The sequence below is a fragment of the Nelusetta ayraudi genome, unplaced genomic scaffold, assembly GCF_046127955.1.
Source record: "Nelusetta ayraudi isolate G7.1 ecotype Tasmania unplaced genomic scaffold, CSIRO-AGI_Nayr_v1 ptg000007l, whole genome shotgun sequence".
In the NCBI taxonomy this organism is placed as follows: domain Eukaryota; kingdom Metazoa; phylum Chordata; class Actinopteri; order Tetraodontiformes; family Monacanthidae; genus Nelusetta; species Nelusetta ayraudi.
In genome coordinates, this window is record NW_027466057.1 from 7,029,829 (window position 1) to 7,048,482 (window position 18,654).

Below are 18,654 nucleotides of genomic sequence, written 5' to 3' on the forward strand. Positions count from 1 at the left end.
TGGTCCAATTATGAATGAAGCGCATTGGCGCCATCGTGTGGAAGTTTAATATACCACGACACCCCCCCCCGCCCGCCCCCCCACCCCCACCCCACACACACACACACCCCAGTGCGGACTGTCCCTTTAAGGGAGGATACGGACGACAGCTTCGCACACAAGCAGAACGCGTCGATGGCGCGCAACATCTCACCAGCAATCTGCATCAGCGCCTCATCGATCATCTAGTGCCGCTATTTCCCCTCAAAGTGTGATTTCATGAAGCGACCTCACATCTCTGCCTTGTCGCCGGGATCGAGGATGTGACGGTCCAGGGCTCCCCGGAGCGTCACTGATACGGTAAGCCGCATTTGTGTCACCCGCGGACGGGTCAATCTTGTTTGTGTTTATACGCCGGTTCTCGTTTCATTTTGAACACGAATTCGCTAACGCGAATCAGTCATGTAATGCAATCAGTCCATTGTCTCTCCCTTCCGTGTTTTTGCTCCACGGTCCCTCTGACGCGCAGACACGAGCGAATAAAGTTGCCTTTGTGTTGTTACTGTAGTGGCCATCTTTGGATCGCCGGCTGGCGCAGTGTGTTGTTGTGGTACAGAAACGCAACACCAGTGGCTCTCCGTGCAGCCTAATGGGAATCAAGTGTTTGGTCAGGTCCGCTGCAGATATCGGAGACAATGATGCACCACAGGTCCTCCACAGTGTGAATATAACAGTCTTGTCAGACTGTATTTAAATAATAAGCAGAGAAGATGTATTCAAGTTCTTTGCTTGCATGTTTAAGTTGTTTTGTTCTTTTACAGGGCTAAATCAATAAAGTACATCTATCTATCTATCTATCTATCTATCTATCTATCTATCTATCTATCTATCTATCCCTCACTACTACATATCTATCTATACCTCACTACTACATTACGTTCCTCTGCCCTAAAATAATGATGATGTAGTGCACCCATTGACACGGTGGTGGTGCAGTCATTACACTGCGCCCCACAACGAGAGGATCCTCTCTGTGTGGACAAAAACATGCATGTGAGGCCAATTGGGAACTCAGAGTGGCCCCTGTGATGACCTGGCGACTTGTCCAGGGTGTAACCTGCCTTTGCTTTCATGACAGCTGGGATATGCTGTAGGAAGGAGGAAGCAAGTGGGTGTAGAAAATGGATGGATAGAAAGCCTCATACATCAGGTCCATTTGCACTTCATATTCTATGCACTCCAGTCGACTCATGTTCTTGATGTTGGTGCAGCGAATCGGTCAATGAGTCCTGCCCTCATTTCCAGCCCTCCAGCTATTTTAAGTGGTACCGATCTAATAATAGGCTTTTTCAGTTCTTGATAGTGTTTGGTTATGGAATCATTCACCTTCCTTCAGTTCAAAAAGTCGGATCTTAAGTTAGAGGAGAAAAAAAAAACAAAATACACCAAAGTATAGAAATCATAGGATATTAGAAGTTTTTATTGCAGCTCTCACTGAGCCAGCTGGTATTCATGATCAAGCAAACAAAGAGCATTTAAGTCAATGAGTCCTGCCAGTGTGAATGTTTTTATGTTTTTTTTACTCACCTGAGTGACGTCCTCTTGTGCTACAGACGGTCAAGAACTTCCTCCCTTGATGTTCCAGGACATCGACCCCACTGAGCCGCAGAGAGACCCCTCCCCACTTGGGTCATGATGGAGGACAAACGCAAGAAGCGGAGCCCCAAGGTGTCACTGCCCCAGCCCCCTCCCCCGCCCATCAACCCTCGCAAACTCTCCGTCCTGCCAGCCAGCAAGAGCGCCACCTTCTCTCTCGGCCTGCCGCAGCCTCCCTCCCCGAAGAACCGCGGCAAGTACAAGAGGTCGATAGGGGCGCCGGGGCAGCCCAAAGAGGTGTTCACAGCGACTGTCGTCGCTCCGCCAAAGACCACCAGGTGCGTGTGTGTGCAGTGTGGGAGATGTCCAACAAATTGTACAACTAAGTTCAGGTGAAAAGGACCTGACCAGGCCTGAACATGTCTGAACATGTGTGAGCAACCTTCAACTCAGAGTTGTGCTGGTATTGTGTATTTGTTGAGATAATAAATATCTTTGTCTATCTGCTTTAAAAAGCGACAGTAACCTATTCCTTATTTCTCATGAGCAAACAATTCTTGAATCTTAAAATTAAGACTTCTGTTGCCATTTAGATCAGTTTCTGGTTGCAGTGTTTGTTTCGCAGCAAAGGTCATTATTGAGTTTTGTAGAATAATTGAATCATGTATGTGTTCTACCGAATGCTAAATGCCAAATCAAAGTACCTTTGTAAATGTTGCTGTTTTCAATGTGAGTGATGCATTTAGAATTAATATCAGCGTGTCCTAGCACAGGATAGCGTGTGTATAAATCCATGAATTGCTTTCCCCAATGAAGTTGCCCATAAACAGATTTTCTCACACTGTTTTTGTAAGTGCTGGTTGAAGTTATATCAAATACTGAACTATAACTTCATCAGTGCACTGATCCAAGACAAAGCCACAACCCAATAGTGTTTCCTGTCTTTTACCCAGGCCTCACAAGGAGAAGCCCAGGGCCCCTCAGCCTGCAGGGCCCAGTAAAGTCGTGCAGTCATCCCCCCTGCAGCACTCCTTCCTCACTGACGTCTCGGATGTGAGAGAGATGGAGGGAGGCCTCCTTAACCTCCTCAACGACTTCCATTCAGGCAAACTGCAGGCTTTCGGTAAGACAACCCCGATCGCAGCGGCGCCCGGGGGGGGCTTCTTCTGTTACAGCCTCGAAATAAATACGGCCGAAAAGTGCCTTTGTTCGATAAGTCGGGTTGAAATCAAGAAGCTGCTGCTGCTGCTGCTATTTTTTGCACATTGCGATGCCATGGAAACACTTTTGCGCTAATCCTCCAACAAGCCAGAAGGGATCTGAGAGATTTTCACTGACCTGTCTGATGTTTCAGGGAAGGTGTGCTCCTTCGAGCAGCTGGAGCACGTGCGTGAGATGCAAGAGAAGCTGGCCCGGCTGCACTTCAGCCTGGACAGCCACGTGGAGGAGCTGTCCGAGGACCAGAGGAAGTGCGCGTCCGACCACAACCTGGAGCACCTGCTCTGCAACGTACGAACAAACCAGGCCAAACAAAGTCAAGCAGTTCTGTGTTGTAGTTGCACATCTTCTGTCTTTCTCCTTTTAAATTGTACAATGACCCTCTAATGCAATTGTTCTGTCTCTTCCCACAGCTGGAGGAGCTCAGCACTTCCATGTATCCTTTGGACCAGTGTGATCTCTGCCAGCTGCAGTGAGCCTCTCCTTAAGCTAAATCTACCCCTGCATGAATCCTTAACATGTCTTTATCCAGACAGAAGCTCCACCTGGCTGAGAACCAAGACCTGCCAAAGACATCTGGTCCCTGACAGCGCGAGGAGCGGAGGAAGGCGGCTGCATACTCACCTTTTCCAAACATCTCTCTGACGCTGGTTGTCAGAGCGTTCAGCCAGCTGCCTTAGTGACAGGATGGAGCGAGCCCACTGGAGCAGGGGACACTTTTTCTTCTTTTTAACTCAGCAACAGTGACTCAAAGCAGTGGAGCTATCGTGGCACAAGATATAGGTTCATTGAACAACTGTCTCCAAATCCATATCTGCCTTTTAACTTGACTCTCAGCTAACTCGGCTCTGGTTATATGCGACTTGTTACGATAGTGGATGTGTAAAACTTGTTGAGGTGCTTGGAAAACAATGCAGAGACTGCAGAGTGCATAACTTCAGAAGCCGTATTTGTCTGTAAGACCCACTGTGCACCATTTCCAGGGATCTACTGGCCTAAAATGAAAAAGGGCGTGACGGTTCTTAGGTAAAATCAAAAGCATTTATATTTACATAAAGACTGGGTCACTTGTAATCATGTAGTCTTGCTCCCTTGACATCGTACCTTAAGAATGAACATAAGAAAGATTTAAGATCAGGCTGGATGGATAATGATGGAGATGAACATCAAATTTAACATCTTTCCAACATGGAATTTGTTAACGGTAAACTCTGCACATGAGAGGTAAAAAAGGTGATTAAGTAGTTTGCAGTTTGTTTTTCCTGATTGAATCTTACACGCTTGAGCCTTTAACTAGAGCCATAGTCATGCAGCAACACGTGGAGCTTGTAGATGTCATCATTGTTAGCTGAAGGTGCTTTCAACAGATTACCTGAGGTGTAATTGTACGCATCTTTCAACTGGTTTTATCTGTTCTTTGTCATTTGTTTTTACTGGAATGAAGGCCAATGATCCAACGTTTTAAGGTGAAGGTCTGATGAAGTGCTGTATCTGTGTCTACTAAAACGTTAACCTCACAGAAGCTAATGATAGGATATTACTGTTATTCAGAAAAACATTGTCAGGCAGCACGTTAATGCATCTGGTGTCATCCTCTGTACAGCACAATTCAGAATGGCAGCTACTTTCATAGTTTTGGCCACAGGAGCTTTTGTATTTAATTGTGATAATTTGGCAGCGATGCACCTCAGCAATGTAATTTAATACTTTAGCAGGAAAAGCCATGCAGCAATTTGATCAGACTGACTAACAAGTGAACAGTGGTCACGGAGAGGTGCATCAAGTTACACAATGGAAGTGCTTTTTACCACTTGCAAATTTTCTTTCTGATTTACAAAGTTTTTCCAGATTTTTTTCTTTTCCTGGAAATCAAATTACAATGCACAAAAAAATGAAATACAGTTTCCCCAAAGATCATCATGGCTGTTTATTTTAGCCAGCAGTTATGTTATTATTTTCTTATTATTCCACTGTGTACTGACTCACGACTTTGTCTTGGAAATAAAACCGCTACCCCACCAATAAGGCACCACCATAGTTAGTTTCTGGAAATAAACCACTTTATTCATATAGCAGTCGGTTTTCTCCTCGCGCTCACAGACGAGATATAACTTAACAACAGATGGGTTGTAAAGGCTTTAAGACTGGCACTGCACTGACACAGGATCAGCTGGGGGAGTAGGGGGGGGTCTTTACCGCATCTCAGGCCACCGCTGGAGCAAAGCTGCTGCTCCTTCAGCTCTCACGCCGCTCTTGTCTGGAAGAATTTGTGCAAACCCAAACCATTGATCGAGGCATCAGTCCACATAGATAATCTCTTTTACAAAAATATACACCATTTTTGATCTTGCTGGGAAATTTTGGTCATGCAAAAAACAAAAAAAAACAAACAATAAAACAAAGGGCGTCAACTCAGCACATTATTATTAACAGGGCTTTCAAACCATCAATCAACGGATAAATTATAAACTGTACCATCATACAGCGTACGATTACAGACGAGGCTAATACTGTGCAAATACACAACTGAGCTGTTACAAAGGCATTTCTGTACGTCAACTAATTTCACGAGCCCTCAACACAACATTGAAACTGTTCAAAATATACACTTTACAAACCCCCCCGATATCTCGCTCTTCCTTTCTTGTGCATTTCATCGTTACATTCTGCAAATGTGTGGGATTTGTCAGCAGTCCGCGCTCTGTCGGGGAATAAAGCATCGGCAATCATAGGAGGGTAAAATGTCAAACTCACCAAGTCCGTCATCAGATGAGCTAACTTTTCAAAGTGCAAAGAGAGCAGGTTGAGCATGTCTGTGAGACCTGATTTCATTGTTGCACAAGTGTCCCTGTGTGTGTGTGTGTGTGTGTGTGTGTGTGTGTGTGTGTGTGTGTACCAGAGAAAATCTCACTGAGATAAAACCAAGAGTTCCTATATTTCAGGACTGTCTCTTTAGGATATATAAAAGTGCAGGCACTGTAAGAAATGTAGAACATCTCTGTCTTCAAGTAAGGTCAGCGTCAATGTTCTCCACCAACACGCGCTCAGATTCTCTTTCGCCGTTCAGGAAATGGTTCTCAGGACCTCGTTCAGATGTTTATGGACATTGGTGTGCTGAGAGGCGGCGCAGTCGATCAGGCTGGGACCCATCTGGGCGTAGAGGGCTTGGCACAGGTTGGCGGTAGCCGCCCGCACACTGCCGCCCCGGCCATGGATGGTCCCGCTGTGGGTGGAGGAGCTCAGGAGATGCCACAGCAAAGGCAGGACCTTCTGCTCCACCATCTGAGGCTTGCGAGGGTAGAGCTCTGTGACAAGTTCTGGGAGGGAAAGTCAGAAGAAATGAGGGAGCTGCAAGCAGATTCCGCAAAAGATCTCCAGCTTCAGAGTCTGGAAATAGCAAACCTACCTGATACCTTTTCAATGAGGTCCACCTTGGCCTTGCCGCTTAAAAACTGAGCTTTGTTGCACAGTGGCTGGAGAAGTAGTATGTTATCTATTGCAAACGTAAAAGAAAATGCAACATTAAACCAAACAGACACCGATGTGATTCTCTTATATGCGTAAATGAAGACAAAGAAGTACCTAGATTTACGAGAAGTGCGTTCAAAGTTCCAATAGCAGCAGAGTAGATGGCGTTGTTTTTGGAGTTGAGGTGATTGTCCACGATAGCCGGCACCAGGATGTTTACCACTTGGGACAGATTGTCCTTCAACAAGTGGATGATTTTCTGCAGGGACTCCAGGGCGTAGAGGTTGACCTTGCTGTTGGACTCCTGCAGTCGGGCCCTGAAGGCATCAAACACCTGCGAGAAAGAAAAACCAATGAAGGAAAAAAGCAAACTCCAAAGAGAACATAGGGGAATACTGAAAGTGCGTAGACTCACCGGGAATATACTGTTGATGACCATGTTGGGGTTGTACTGACAGTCTGCCACTAGCTGGTCGATTCCTTTAATGCGGTCTCTGAAGTCCTTGGACCCCAGCAGACCTGAGATCTGCTGAATGTACTCGGTCTTGTCTGCAACGCTCTGAGCCTGAGTCCTGCTGCTGTAATTACTGTTAGATTCCCTGCACGCAAGACAGCATTTTTATTACCTCGTGGCGACAAAGAGGAAAGAAGTGCTTTAAAAAGGTGACACTCAAATGCTGGTTTTCTGAAATACCTTTTTGTCTGATGAAGCGGTTCCCGGTTCAGAGACGACGCTCTGACTGTGCCGCTGCCTGGGAGGGAGCGCCTCCCTCTGGCTGACTGGCTGTCTTGTGGCATCTCACCAAGACCCTAAAAAAAAAAAGATCCATGGTTAAAGGTCAGCATTGGCCTCACTTCACTGACCGACGGTGGACACTTTCTACCTTTGCTTTGAGAGTGAGGACGGTGTCTCTGACGGCCTGTAGGTCTTTGCTGGCGACGTACTTCTCCAGGAACTTGTCGAAGTCGGGATGCGACGACAAGGACAGGAGCATCCGACGGCCAAAGAACCTGCGGGTCAAAGCGGGTTAGATGCCAGTTTCAAGCACGGAGACGGACGTCTCTGCTGCGTGGCGCCCACCTGGCCTCCTGCGACGAGTCCTGCGAGAGCTTGACGACGGCAGGCAGGATCCTGTCTGTGAGGTCTTTGACTCCAGACAGAAGACGGACGGCGCCGACCTTCTCCACCAGGTTGGCCAGATGCTGCGCGGTGCATTTTCTTACAACCGCATTGAGGTGACTGTTAAAGAGTTCAGGGAAAGAGATGAAGAAAAACAGCGCATTCGTATCTGAAACTCTGCCAAAAAAAAAAAGCATTCTGCAGTGCGCCGACCTGAGTCCTCCTGACAGCAGAGCGCCGATGCTGCGTGTGGGCGTGCAGTGCTGCACCATGCAGTCCAGCGCCGCGTCCACGTCCTGTCGGATGAAGGCGTTGCTCTCGGCAGCCTTCTGCAGCAACGCTTTGACCGTCCCCTCCAGCTCCTGGTCCATGGATTTCTGCAGGTGCGTGTACAGGTCGCCCAGAGCGCACACCGCCACCCTGGAAACGCCCGACCGCAGGTTCCTCACCTGAGCACATCATCGATGAGTACGTCAGCAGAGATGGAAGCAGGATTTTGGAATTGTAATCCATCACGAATCATATTAAGATCAACAGTACTGTTGTCCAGGCCCGTTTTAGTGCTAACCTCGTGAATAAGGAGCAAGCACACGTCATGGAGCCTGCCGTGCAGCGTGTCTGAGTGGAAGTGAGCCAGACTGCGCAGGAACATCAGTCCCTCGATCTTCTTCTCCCTGGCGGTGCAAGAGGTCAGCGCAGGAGAAAAATGAAATGCCAAAAGCGAAGCTGATACGCCACAATTTTGGAGAACGTTTGATTTCTGTCACTAACACACAAATTTGTGATTTTTTTTTTTGAGTTCCTCACCAGTTGTCAGAGCTCAGTAGACTCACACTCTGTGACAAGGCCACGTCGGGCTTGGAGAACGGACACAACTCAGCGGGCTCAGAGAGGTTTCTCTTGTGTTGGCCTGTACTGCTGGGGGACAGCTCATCTAAACGGCCCACACACACACACACACACACACACACACACACACACACACACACACACACACACACACACACACTCTCGCGTTACATCCCCGCCAGGTTGGGAACAATTAGTGCGTGTGGGTGGCGGTGCATTAACGGTGAGCAGTAAAAAAAAGCGCCGCGGCACTTTCATTATCATCAACAAACAACCCCCCCCCCCCCCCCCCCCAGCCATCCCGCCGTGCTCTGATGGGTGACTGCAATTATTGTTCCAACATTATCTCCGGTCCAGATGATTACGACGCAGTGAAATGGAGCTGAAACGCACAGATGTGTTGACAAACAGGGAGGGCGACAAATAGCTCAGAGTTCGTGCGAGGATACATTTTTGGCGCCATTTGATTGGCTGATTGACTGAGCTTGGCAATGAAGTGCAGCCGTGGGAAGTGGGAAGTAACAAAGTACAAACACTTTGTGAAGTATAATTAAGTAGATTGAAATGATATACTTTTTCTGACGCCTTTTTACGTTTTACTCTCTCCATTTGAAAAACATGCTTGTTACTTTTGTGTTTAAAAGTCTTTAATAGATACAAATTCTGCTCAAAGTTATTCACTTATCTATAGTTGCTTGAAGTGGCGCTCTATGAACTCTGCTGTTGTGCAGTTCAATATAAAAGTGGATCATGTTTTAAAGGGAGATTATGTTAGAGCACACTATGTAGAAAAGAACATTGGTGATTGTTATTAAAAATGTAAACATGTAAGCAACAACTAATGTATTGTTTCATTAATTGCAGAAAGAAAAGGTTTTACTTTCGATTAAGCCCATTTCAGAATTTGTACTTTCTCACTTTTACTTGAGTAAAGAAGTTCAATCAGTACTTTTACTTTTACCAGAGTATTGCTTTACACAAGTATCCGTACTTTTATTTAAGTACTGTACTTTTGCCTCCACTGGCCGCCGGTAAATAAAACCGCTCATCAGGTGACTCACCTGAGCTGTGGGACAGCGACGGGCGAGTTCTGTTGAGGCTTGGCGCCCTCCTCAGGCGGGACATGTTTTTCGTGTTGGAGGGCGGCGGCACCGTGGGAGGACTCGGCTGGTGCGGCGGAGTGAAGCATTTAGTCGGGCTCTGGGGTCCCGGAGGGCTGACAGGACTGGCGGGACTGAGGGTTGACTCGTCGGAGAGCGGGTCCGCTCTGCTGGAGGACAGCGTGCTGCCGTTCAGATGGAGATCTGCAACAGAGAAAGTGTCTTTTCATCCATCAATTCATTTTATTTGTTTCAATTCAATCAACACAATTCTGTAATTTAATTGAGTCTTTGAATTTGATGAATCCTGAATTAATAAACATTGAATAAAAGTTAACTTTCAGATTGTTTTTTTTTTCTTTCGCAGTTTAACATGTTATAAAAATTAGAAGGTATCCAGAATATTTTTATGCCATTAATATTGCTCTTGCCTTTGAACAGCAATGCTTTACTATCCTCTGTGGGTACGTCAGACAGCATCTGCCTGACCCGGTGCCGTATCTTGACTCTTGAGGGGTCTTCCTGACCGAGAGGCCCTTCAAACTGCTCCAGACAGTCCAGCTGGATCCTGTCCCGGCTGAGCCGTGTGTTCTTCGCCCTCTGCTGCACACCAGTAGGTGGGAAACACAGCGGGGGGTGCGGAGGTTAGCAGTAACCAGAGACGCCTCCGCATGTACACTGATTTACCAGGTGGGTGAGGTGCGTCGGGCTCTAACCTCCTCTGGCCGCGGGCTGTCATCGCCGTCTCTGTGGCGGCCAGACGGAGTGGTGTGACCGCGGGTGCCTGCCGAGGCATCGGCGGGGAGTCTGGCCACAGGATCCCCCGGCTCGAGTGACAGGGCAACTCCTGGGCAGCTGGAGGAAACTGAGGCGCTAAACATGCCTGTGAAACACAAGCAGAGGGAGGAGGGGAGTCAGACAGCTGGTGCAGGAAACATCAGCGTGTTAACAGCGTGACGCCTTGCTTCTCGGAGCACTTCAAGCAAAAACAACGCCGAGGCTCAAATCCGTTGCATTATTTTTGACACTATCCCTTTAATCTTGCACAGTGAGTGACGAGAGCTGCTTCAAATCTCAGTGCTTTCTTTTCTCTATACAATCTTAAAAGAGATCATACTGTCAGCTAAAGAAAAGTGCTGAGCTCCCCAATACGTATATACAAACTTGCACCTCTTCCTATGACTCCTTCGGGAACGTCTGTGGCTGGCGAGCTCCGGCTGCTCTGAGATCCTGACAGGCCGCAGAGAAGAATTGAAATGTTAAGACGCATTATCAGGTGCGTTGAAGAAAAGGTCAGAGTTGCGAGTATCGATTGACCTTTGGGATGCTTCGAAGCTCTGAGTGATTCCTGGGCAGCTGATCTGATCAACGGGGGACATCCTCCCGTCATGTCCTCCTCCGTTTTGATTGTCCCGTTGGAGTAAGTGACTCTCTGGCCAATAATGCCCACCTCATAGGACAGCTCACTCCTCTGGGCCATTCCTGGGGTAAAATAAGGAGGAATTTAGAAATCTTGGAGAGAAAAAACAAATATTGGGGTACATGTAAGACTTTGTTTTTTTAATAAGACGTGTAATACCTTGAAGGCTGCTGAAATCCACTGACGCGCACGACCTCAGTTTTGCAGAAGGCACTCTTGCAATGTGAGGTTTTGATCCTGGGGAATTTCTGGGGCTGTTGAAGGGATGTGACAGGTGAGAAATGGCGCTTTAACACGGCTCTTCACACTGTCAAACAACACCAGATGGGCACCAGTTGGCACCGGTGCTGAAACATGCGACCGTGAGATCTTGTGGGAAATCAAATAAACAATAACAAGGGCTTACATCTTAACTCAGTGGTATTAATACAAGTGAGTCCCGACTACAACATTACAACTACCACATTAAAAAAAAATAATGACATCTTCAGGGCTTCTGCAGATAAACAGATGATGCCACCGCCACAATTTTATCAGTAGGAAGGAAAGAGCAAAGGCAGATGAGTTTGGTCCAAAATACTTCTGTGCACTAGTTTATTACACTCTTTCTGTTACTTTTCTATTCAACAAGCAGCTAAATGTTATTTTAGAGACAAACATGTTTTATTTGGATTTCAGTTTTTCCAGATAAACTCACACAGACATTACAGGAAGCTCTGCTTGTTCTGCCAAAACAGTTCATCGCCACTAAATGACAGAATTGAGTGCTTGAGGATCACAGGCCGCTGCTTTAGGACATCTCATGCGCAGACACAGTGCGGGAATAAGAGTCGTAACCAAGGAGTCAAGCTTGTCGGCTTTTGGTTCCCCTCACTGCGTAAGAGCTGCGGACTAGAGAGGCAAAACGTCGGTCTCAGTCGTTGGCTTCCGTACCTGGTTTTGACGCCATTGAAGCTGGAGTTGGCCACCGAGTACAGACTGGACAGACCGCTCTCGCTGGCCGAGCTGGTGAGCACTGGGGAGGTGTGCGTGGGTGAGTCCGGACCCAGGTCCAGCCTCATTGCAGAGTCCGGGCTCTCTGGATCTGGATCCGAACTGTTAATTCTCACTTTGGCCCTCTTCTTGGCAGCGCTGTTCCGCAATGAGCGCAGGGAGTTCAGCATCTGGAAGCAAAATACGGCAAACCTCAAAAGGGGAGTCACAGATTATTTAATGTGCCTGAAAACTGCAGTGTTTCTTAAAAGAAGGCTGAGAGTGCCGTTTGTAAGTGGGGAGTCTTATTATGGGATGGACTGATTTGCTGACCTCCTCCATGTCTAGAGGATCCTCCTCTTGCTCATGTTTTACCACACAGGTGCCATTATCGGGCTCCAGGTGAAGGTCCCTGTCGAGCTGCTGAGGGCTGCTGGCAGCAGTGAGCCTCTTGTTATTATGGGCCTGGGCCTCGGCCGTGGGGACGACCGGGGAGACGGACGGAGGTTCCCTCATGCTGCTCAGTGCACGGCGGAAGGACGAAGTGGAAGGAGAACTGACGAGGGAGGCACGGAGAGGTCGTGGGGAGTGTCGGCTCGAGAGGTCGTCTCCTGAAAAGACCGGAACAGTAGACTGGTCACGAAAACTAGAGGATTTTTCTGTACTGTCTCATTTTAAAGCTCCATTTCTCATCAGATGTTACCCTTTGCGGCGCCCAGCCGAGGGCTGGCGTCCTGCTGGTAGGGGCTGCTGTCCTTCTTGTTGGGCCAGGTGTTGGACATGGAAAGGGGTGAGTCGGCACGACGGCGGGAGAGCGTTGGCGTGAGAACGCCTCCGGGGAGAGCGGTCAGCGGGTAGGAGGGCAGCAGGAAGGGGCTGCACGTGGTGGGGTTGGAGGGAAGGGAAAATGTGCGCTCCACGCTTGGGTTCCTGGACAGCGACGGTCCCTTGGGTGATACTTTAGGGACGGACGTGGGGGGACGGAGGGGTTAAATGTCAGAGAACAAAGACGAAGGCGGAAAGTTTAGTGTCGCAGGTGTGTGAGGCAGATTTACCAGTGTTGGTGTCAGAGAAGCTGTTGGTTTTGAAGATGTCAGGGTCTAAGTTGAGGCTTCCACTTCTTCTGAGGCGTGCAGGGGACGTCCGCCTACTGGGCGACTCTGGTTTCAGAGGCTCTGCTGAACCTACAAGGAGCGTTTCATGACCAGTTTTTGATTACGATATTTAGGTTTTGCTGCAATTCTAGCGGTAATGGAGACGCAGCTATTGACTTGAGTAGCCCTGCATGCAGAATGCTCTGCAGAAGCTGAATTCTACTCAACAGATTAGACTATAGTAGCAGCTTGGCAGGAGATTCCTGACTCGGTAGAAAAAAAAAGACACTTTCAAGATAAAATAGTTACACGACGGAGGTCACGGTTGGCAGCGACTGAATTCGACAGCGTATGGAAATAAAAAGACCCACTCATGACTCATGCTCAAAGACCATTCAAATGTTGGAACCACTACTATCTATTGCAAACGGCAGCCACGCTCAGGTATCAAAGAGCAGAACTGCTGCGTCGTTACACATACAAACCCACTGGATTGAGAAGATGGAACGCAACGAAGGCTGCGACCTCAGAAAATAAAAGCATATATTCTAATGTAAGCGTCTTTGGGTTTTGAAAAGCGCTATATAAATCCAAGTTATTATAATTATATAGCACACTGAAAATAAATGGTTGGCATGCAGGACGTTAGCCTCTTTTATTTTATTATTACTTAATGTGGACTGTTGAGTAACTAATGGTAAGTGGTTATTATTAGCTTGCGTTCCTACAAACCCTCTTATCTCATTTACACTAACCAGTAACATTGGTTGTTAATCTTTATTAATTGGCAAATAGATAGAGGCTGTGGCCTCTTCCTGTGTGGTGAGCTACTGGTATAACCAGGGCATATTGGTGACGTGTGGCACTGTGACTATTCTGACTCAGCTTGCTAATCCTATTTGGAGAGGCTCTAATTTGAGTTCAGATAAAGTTGACCATGACGACCAGTTGACTGTGCTTGTCACATCACAGCGAGTAAACGAGGTAGAGGTGTTGATAAAAAAGGGAAGGAAGTGGCACTTACTGAAACTGGGTATGTAGGTCTCTGGACTCAGCTTCCTTGAAAGGGAAAATAAATCCTCGCCAGCCACCTATCAGAAGGAAGACATAAAAAAAAAATAATTAAAAAAAAATAGGTGGATCCATTTACAACTGTGAAACAACACTGTACCCTGCTTCACTGGAGAGACATTCTTTTGGTTGTTCTATTTTGTGCTCAAAATGTCGCAAACCTCTACAGTGCATGATCGTGGCAGTGCCTGAGAGAGAGAGGGAGCCCCAGTGCGGCTCTGGTTTAGTTACGCTGCCAACAGTCTAATCAGCACTCATGGAGGAGCACTTGGTGTGATTGCAATCAACGCCAGAGCCGCAAATAAGCCATGTTTTACAAGTATAATCCTGTGATATTACCAATTACGTGTCTCCCCCCCCCCACCCCCCTGCAGTAAGTGCGCCAAGTGGTAATGAGTTGCTGGGAAACAGGCCCTGCTGTAAACACAAGTTTCCCAAATAGAGTCTCTAAGATGTCGCCAGTTTCCAGAATATAACATAATCACTCTAAAATCTCATGAAGAGAGACTATAATAGAACTGATCCAAGATAATATTTGACTAACATTGTATCCTACTTTATGTCCTCTAACCCACAGTGAGAGGTTAACCTTGACCGACGACTTTTCTGCAGATATGTTGCTTATTTGTGCAGCAACACAATCAGTGGGCAGGTGAAAACATTATTATTTTACGTAATCCAGAATTATTGCCAGAGATTCTATAATATCTTGAGGCTCAACTTTCAATTTCCAATCTGGTTTTAATCATTTCAGAAACATTTTCCTTAATATAATTTCTATTACATTTTCATAACACTAAGAAAAGGAAAAAACCTTTCAAATATTATGATACATGTGAAAATTAATCTCCTTTGGAGTGATCTCTGACGATAATCACGGCGAAGCATCTACTCCCTAGATTTTGACAATGATTTTCTTCTTCCTCCCTGTGGTTTCCTTATAATCTCTCTGTAAACAAAGAGAACTACAGAAGTCAAGGATACAAGAAAGGTCTCTTTTGTGGTTGTTGTAATGACCGCACTTGAGGGCTAATTGGTCGCAAATCAACATAGATCAACATGATGATTTGTGACCCAGTACAATCACAAGATGCTCCATAAAATGAGTCAATATAAAATCACTCAAACGCAACACACAAACAATTGATTATGCCATAATTGCTTTGGGGCATTGCAAGAAAACCAAGAAGGGATATTCCTCGTTTGGCCAACAGCTGCTTAGTGATCGTAGATCAACGAGAGCGGTGCATAATCATAGGTGGTCACAATAACCTTTATTAAATTAGAGCCCAATATCCGTTCAAGGTCCCACACTACACACATTTTCAATTTCTTTTTTTGATCTCAAGTGGAGCAATTACCATTTTTTTGAAACTAGACAAGACAAAGGGGCCATAATGCAGACTCATAGTAAAAGTGAGCACCTGGCTGGGGTGTTTTTACTAATGTGGGTGTGGTGTCATGGCCCGCTGTGACATCACAAAGGGCTGGATTCTAAAGTAAAGTCTTTTGGCACACACTTTTGGGAAAGTGAAGCAAGCAAAGTGAGAGGTTGACATTTCTAATTTCTAGGGGATTTGTTGGCAAGTCATTTTGTTAGAAAATAATTGATCGTGTGACTGTTGCCCAGCACGGGTCATTCTCCTTAGTCTTCCACTTCAATTACAAAACAGAATGCGTTTACTTTGAAAATATTTCAAAAGAGGTATCTTAAGATTGCCAAAAACAGAGGAGATGGTTCCCACCTGTTCGCTGCACCTTCCATTGGGGATTATACACTGCTGGTCGTTCTCCATGGACGAGAAGCTTGACATCTCCCATGGCAGTTTGTTCTTTCCTCTCCCAGCGCTGACAATCCTCCTTTGAAAAGGACCGTCTTCAGTGAGAGAACCTTGGCTGCCGTAGCCACGCAAGCGGCCATAGTCAGGTTCAGTTCTATTGCTTCTAGCGCTGCTTATCCGCCCTCCGTTTAATACCCAGTCCACATCGGCTCCCAAAGAACACTGTGGGGAGCATCGCTGTCCGGGTTTGGGCAACACCAAACCGTATTCCACAATCCCTTCAGAAGACAGCTTTGGAAGTGTGCGCCGGGCTCTTCTTGCCTGGACGGCTGCCATGAGACCCTCTGCGTCCTCGTTGAGTTCAACCATGTCCACGGCCTTCATGAGGGGCTGCTTTTTGCCGGTGTCCAGGCAATAGTCAAAAATAGCGAATAGCTCAAGGGTGGCGTGACGGACGTTTCTTTTGCTGTCAGCCAAATGTGGTGCGACTTCATAGCAAAGCTTGGGGATGTTAAACTCCTTCCTAGGATAACTTAGCATAGCTGCCATTATGATGTTGAGGACATCTTCCCGTACCCTTGAATTTTTGTGTTTTAAGTTGCCAGTGATGAGGTCCAGAATTTTTTGAGGTGCAACACATTTCATCAGTTGTCGAAACACATTCATGTACTCATTTCTGGTGATGGTGCGAGTGTCCCCAAGAGCCTTTAAAGCCACAAGGATTATTTGTCTGAAGTATTTCTCTACGTTTGTATCAAGCTTTAGAATGAGTATGTTTAAGACTTGTAAGGCCCCAAACAACACTTTAAAATTGCTGTCATCGAGAAGTCTTGGGAGAAAACTGACAAATTCCTCAATACTTCCATGTGGGACTGATTTCATGTCCACTTGTGAGAGGATGTGTTTGAGCTCCTCCACCCCATTAGTCCGGTTTTGGTAATTTTTTAGATCCAGAAGCTGCTCGTGTAACTCCTGGGAGATCAATCCGGGTATCATTATTGACTGTTGGTTGGGATGTCGTCAAATTTAAGAATTGGAGGACACGCACACAAGCCAGCCAGGACGGCAGTATTCTTCCTCTTTACTTTGAGATGGCATCCTGAGCGGTTGCTGAAGGAAAAGCCACTCCAGTTTTATCGAGCTGTGGATGCAGAAAACAAAAACTGGCTTATATTAAAAACTGAACTTACGTCGTATATTTGTTTACACCATGTGAACAGCGACGAGGAGGCTCGGTAATAACTGAGGTAGACAGCAGTTACAGCGGCGTATCATCACGTTATCTGGGGTAAAATACAGAAATACATTTTTAAAACCCTACGACCTCAATTCTCAACAAATGGACACGGCCACTTGTGGCTTCTCGCTTTCAAAGCAGGGTGACTGAGATGCGCTTACTGATGTAAATGGCATTACGCGATTCCCTTTAACTCCCGCTTTTACGACACTAATGCCCAACTAATGCGTTCACACCCAGACCCTTACTACGTAAGCCTCCCTATAACGTCCATTAATAAACCATGATAATTATGCACGTTTTACAAACTACAACCTCGCTGTAACGGAGCTAGGCTAACTCCCCCACTGGCTGGCTGGCTGACTGGCTGGACTAGCAAAGTTGGCGAAACAGCAGGAAAAAAAAAAAAAAAAAAAATAGACCTCGCATTTCTCCAGCTCCTCTTCGGTGGCGCTCGAGCAGAAACTACCGCAAATTACGGCGTCCACACGTCCGTCTCGTGCCGCGTACGCCGCGTTTCACCTCGTAAAGACGTTTTGCCATAGTTGTTTTTGGTCGGAGGTATCGGTGTTGAGCGTCGGGGAGCCGCTGAATGCGAGGAGCCCACACACATACGCTCACACCAAGGCTGCAAAATGGCGAATACATGTCGCAAACTAAAGCGCTTCCATGGTGACGCGAGTCCTGAGCGGTAGCATCACTGCGGAGAGCGGCGGCGGCGTTGGCTGCCTGCCAGTTAGGTATATTTAACTACAGAGGACTCCAGTGGCGCTGACAAGTACACCCTGTGCCGTCTTTAACTGATTTTACCACTTCTGATTTCAAACAACTCGAGTGTGTTGCCAGTGAGCTGTCGTGTTTGGGTTGAAGTTTTCTTAAGCGAAGCAATTTTCACAATTGGTTTGTCGAAAATGTCTGCCCGTTATGGTATGATGGTATGTTTGGATGAGTAAGTAAATCTGTTAGCAGGGAATATCGTTCTAGAAATGTCATACACCAAGCAAAATAGTGAAAGATAAATGAAAATGAATCATTTCCAAATTTGCAAACCACATTTTGCAACATACATTTTTTTTTTTTTTAAAGATGCAAAACAGGTCCTGGATTCCTTGCTGAGAATTGCATGCATATTGTCTCCCCAATTAACATCACAATTTTAACACATAATTGTAGTTATAGTCATCATTGTTTCCAATAGTCAAGATTTCTTTTGTCAGGAGTTGTGACGAACTGCAACAATGTGCATATGAAGTTGTAATGAATGATAGTATATTATTCATATTATATTATTGTATTGTTATTATACTTTTAAGGGAGTGGATCATCCACATTATGAGGCCATTTTAGCTACATTGTGTGGTGCCATAGGACCTTACACACTTTGCAATAAATAAATAAGGTGTCCTGCTTCCTCCGTGAGTCACGGCCTCCAATCACACCGAGCTCTGTTCTGTTTATCTGGCGTCATTACCCTGTACATAGTGATACAGTATTGTTCCTGTGCTTTTGCTCCTTTTGCTCCTTTTTTTATTTATTTATTTATTTTTTTTTTATCACAGTTGTTGCTATCTTATTTATTTTCAGTACTTTTATTTTTTTCGTATATAGATATACAGTAGATACAGGTTAGCCTTAGTTCATTTGTTGACAACAATATGAATTTTCGGAACAAAAAAAGTTATCTCGGAACAATCTGCTATTATTATGAAAGTTATTCCGCGTAAATGACATTTTATTTTGGAAAGTGAG

General features: G+C 46.1%; 2 protein-coding genes across 4 annotated transcripts; one reads left to right on the forward strand and one right to left on the reverse strand.

Annotated features, from left to right (window-relative positions):
- The first annotated feature begins 123 nt into the window (after positions 1 to 123).
- On the forward strand, positions 124 to 4,689 carry ccdc28b (coiled-coil domain containing 28B). 2 transcript variants are annotated; one of them, XM_076018300.1, is made up of 6 exons: positions 124 to 339; positions 1,625 to 1,913; positions 2,529 to 2,698; positions 2,930 to 3,084; positions 3,207 to 3,229; positions 3,326 to 4,689. In XM_076018300.1, the coding sequence occupies exons 2-6, from the start codon at positions 1,672 to 1,674 to the stop codon at positions 3,378 to 3,380; spliced, it is 645 nt and encodes a 214-aa protein (XP_075874415.1). In that variant the 5' UTR covers positions 124 to 339; positions 1,625 to 1,671; the 3' UTR covers positions 3,381 to 4,689. The 2 variants fall into 2 exon arrangements, with proteins under 2 accessions (XP_075874415.1, XP_075874414.1); XM_076018299.1 differs by having other exon boundaries at positions 127 to 339; positions 1,593 to 1,913.
- A 146-nt stretch (positions 4,690 to 4,835) lies between these two features.
- togaram1 (TOG array regulator of axonemal microtubules 1) lies at positions 4,836 to 17,565 on the reverse strand. 2 transcript variants are annotated; one of them, XM_076018298.1, is made up of 23 exons: positions 17,328 to 17,565; positions 15,633 to 16,809; positions 13,841 to 13,907; positions 12,778 to 12,906; positions 12,426 to 12,680; positions 12,056 to 12,333; positions 11,684 to 11,913; positions 10,910 to 11,004; positions 10,648 to 10,812; positions 10,501 to 10,560; positions 10,047 to 10,213; positions 9,762 to 9,930; positions 9,292 to 9,534; positions 8,189 to 8,315; positions 7,950 to 8,055; positions 7,595 to 7,830; positions 7,343 to 7,501; positions 7,146 to 7,272; positions 6,956 to 7,071; positions 6,677 to 6,860; positions 6,376 to 6,595; positions 6,200 to 6,286; positions 4,836 to 6,110 (listed from the first exon to the last, which is right to left on the reverse strand). In XM_076018298.1, exons 2-23 carry the CDS (start codon positions 16,662 to 16,664, stop codon positions 5,857 to 5,859), a joined length of 4,506 nt encoding a protein of 1,501 aa, XP_075874413.1. In that variant the 5' UTR covers positions 16,665 to 16,809; positions 17,328 to 17,565; the 3' UTR covers positions 4,836 to 5,856. The 2 variants fall into 2 exon arrangements, with proteins under 2 accessions (XP_075874413.1, XP_075874412.1); XM_076018297.1 differs by having other exon boundaries at positions 9,762 to 9,933; positions 17,328 to 17,564.
- Positions 17,566 to 18,654: the final 1,089 nt, after the last annotated feature.

Bases quoted from the DNA above. Each gene is read 5' to 3' on its own strand.
- ccdc28b (XM_076018300.1), top strand. From the start codon at position 1,672: ATGATGGAGGACAAACGCAAGAAGCGGAGCCCCAAGGTGTCACTGCCC. The intron at 2,699-2,929 runs GTAAGACAACCC...CTGATGTTTCAG, and splicing joins AGGCAAACTGCAGGCTTTCG to GGAAGGTGTGCTCCTTCGAG. The intron at 3,085-3,206 runs GTACGAACAAAC...CTCTTCCCACAG, and splicing joins TGGAGCACCTGCTCTGCAAC to CTGGAGGAGCTCAGCACTTC.
- togaram1 (XM_076018297.1), bottom strand. From the start codon at position 16,664: ATGATACCCGGATTGATCTCCCAGGAGTTACACGAGCAGCTTCTGGAT. The intron at 7,502-7,594 runs GTCGGCGCACTG...ACTCTTTAACAG, and splicing joins CTGCTGTCAGGAGGACTCAG to TCACCTCAATGCGGTTGTAA. The intron at 6,111-6,199 runs GTAGGTTTGCTA...TTTCCCTCCCAG, and splicing joins CCTCATTGAAAAGGTATCAG to AACTTGTCACAGAGCTCTAC.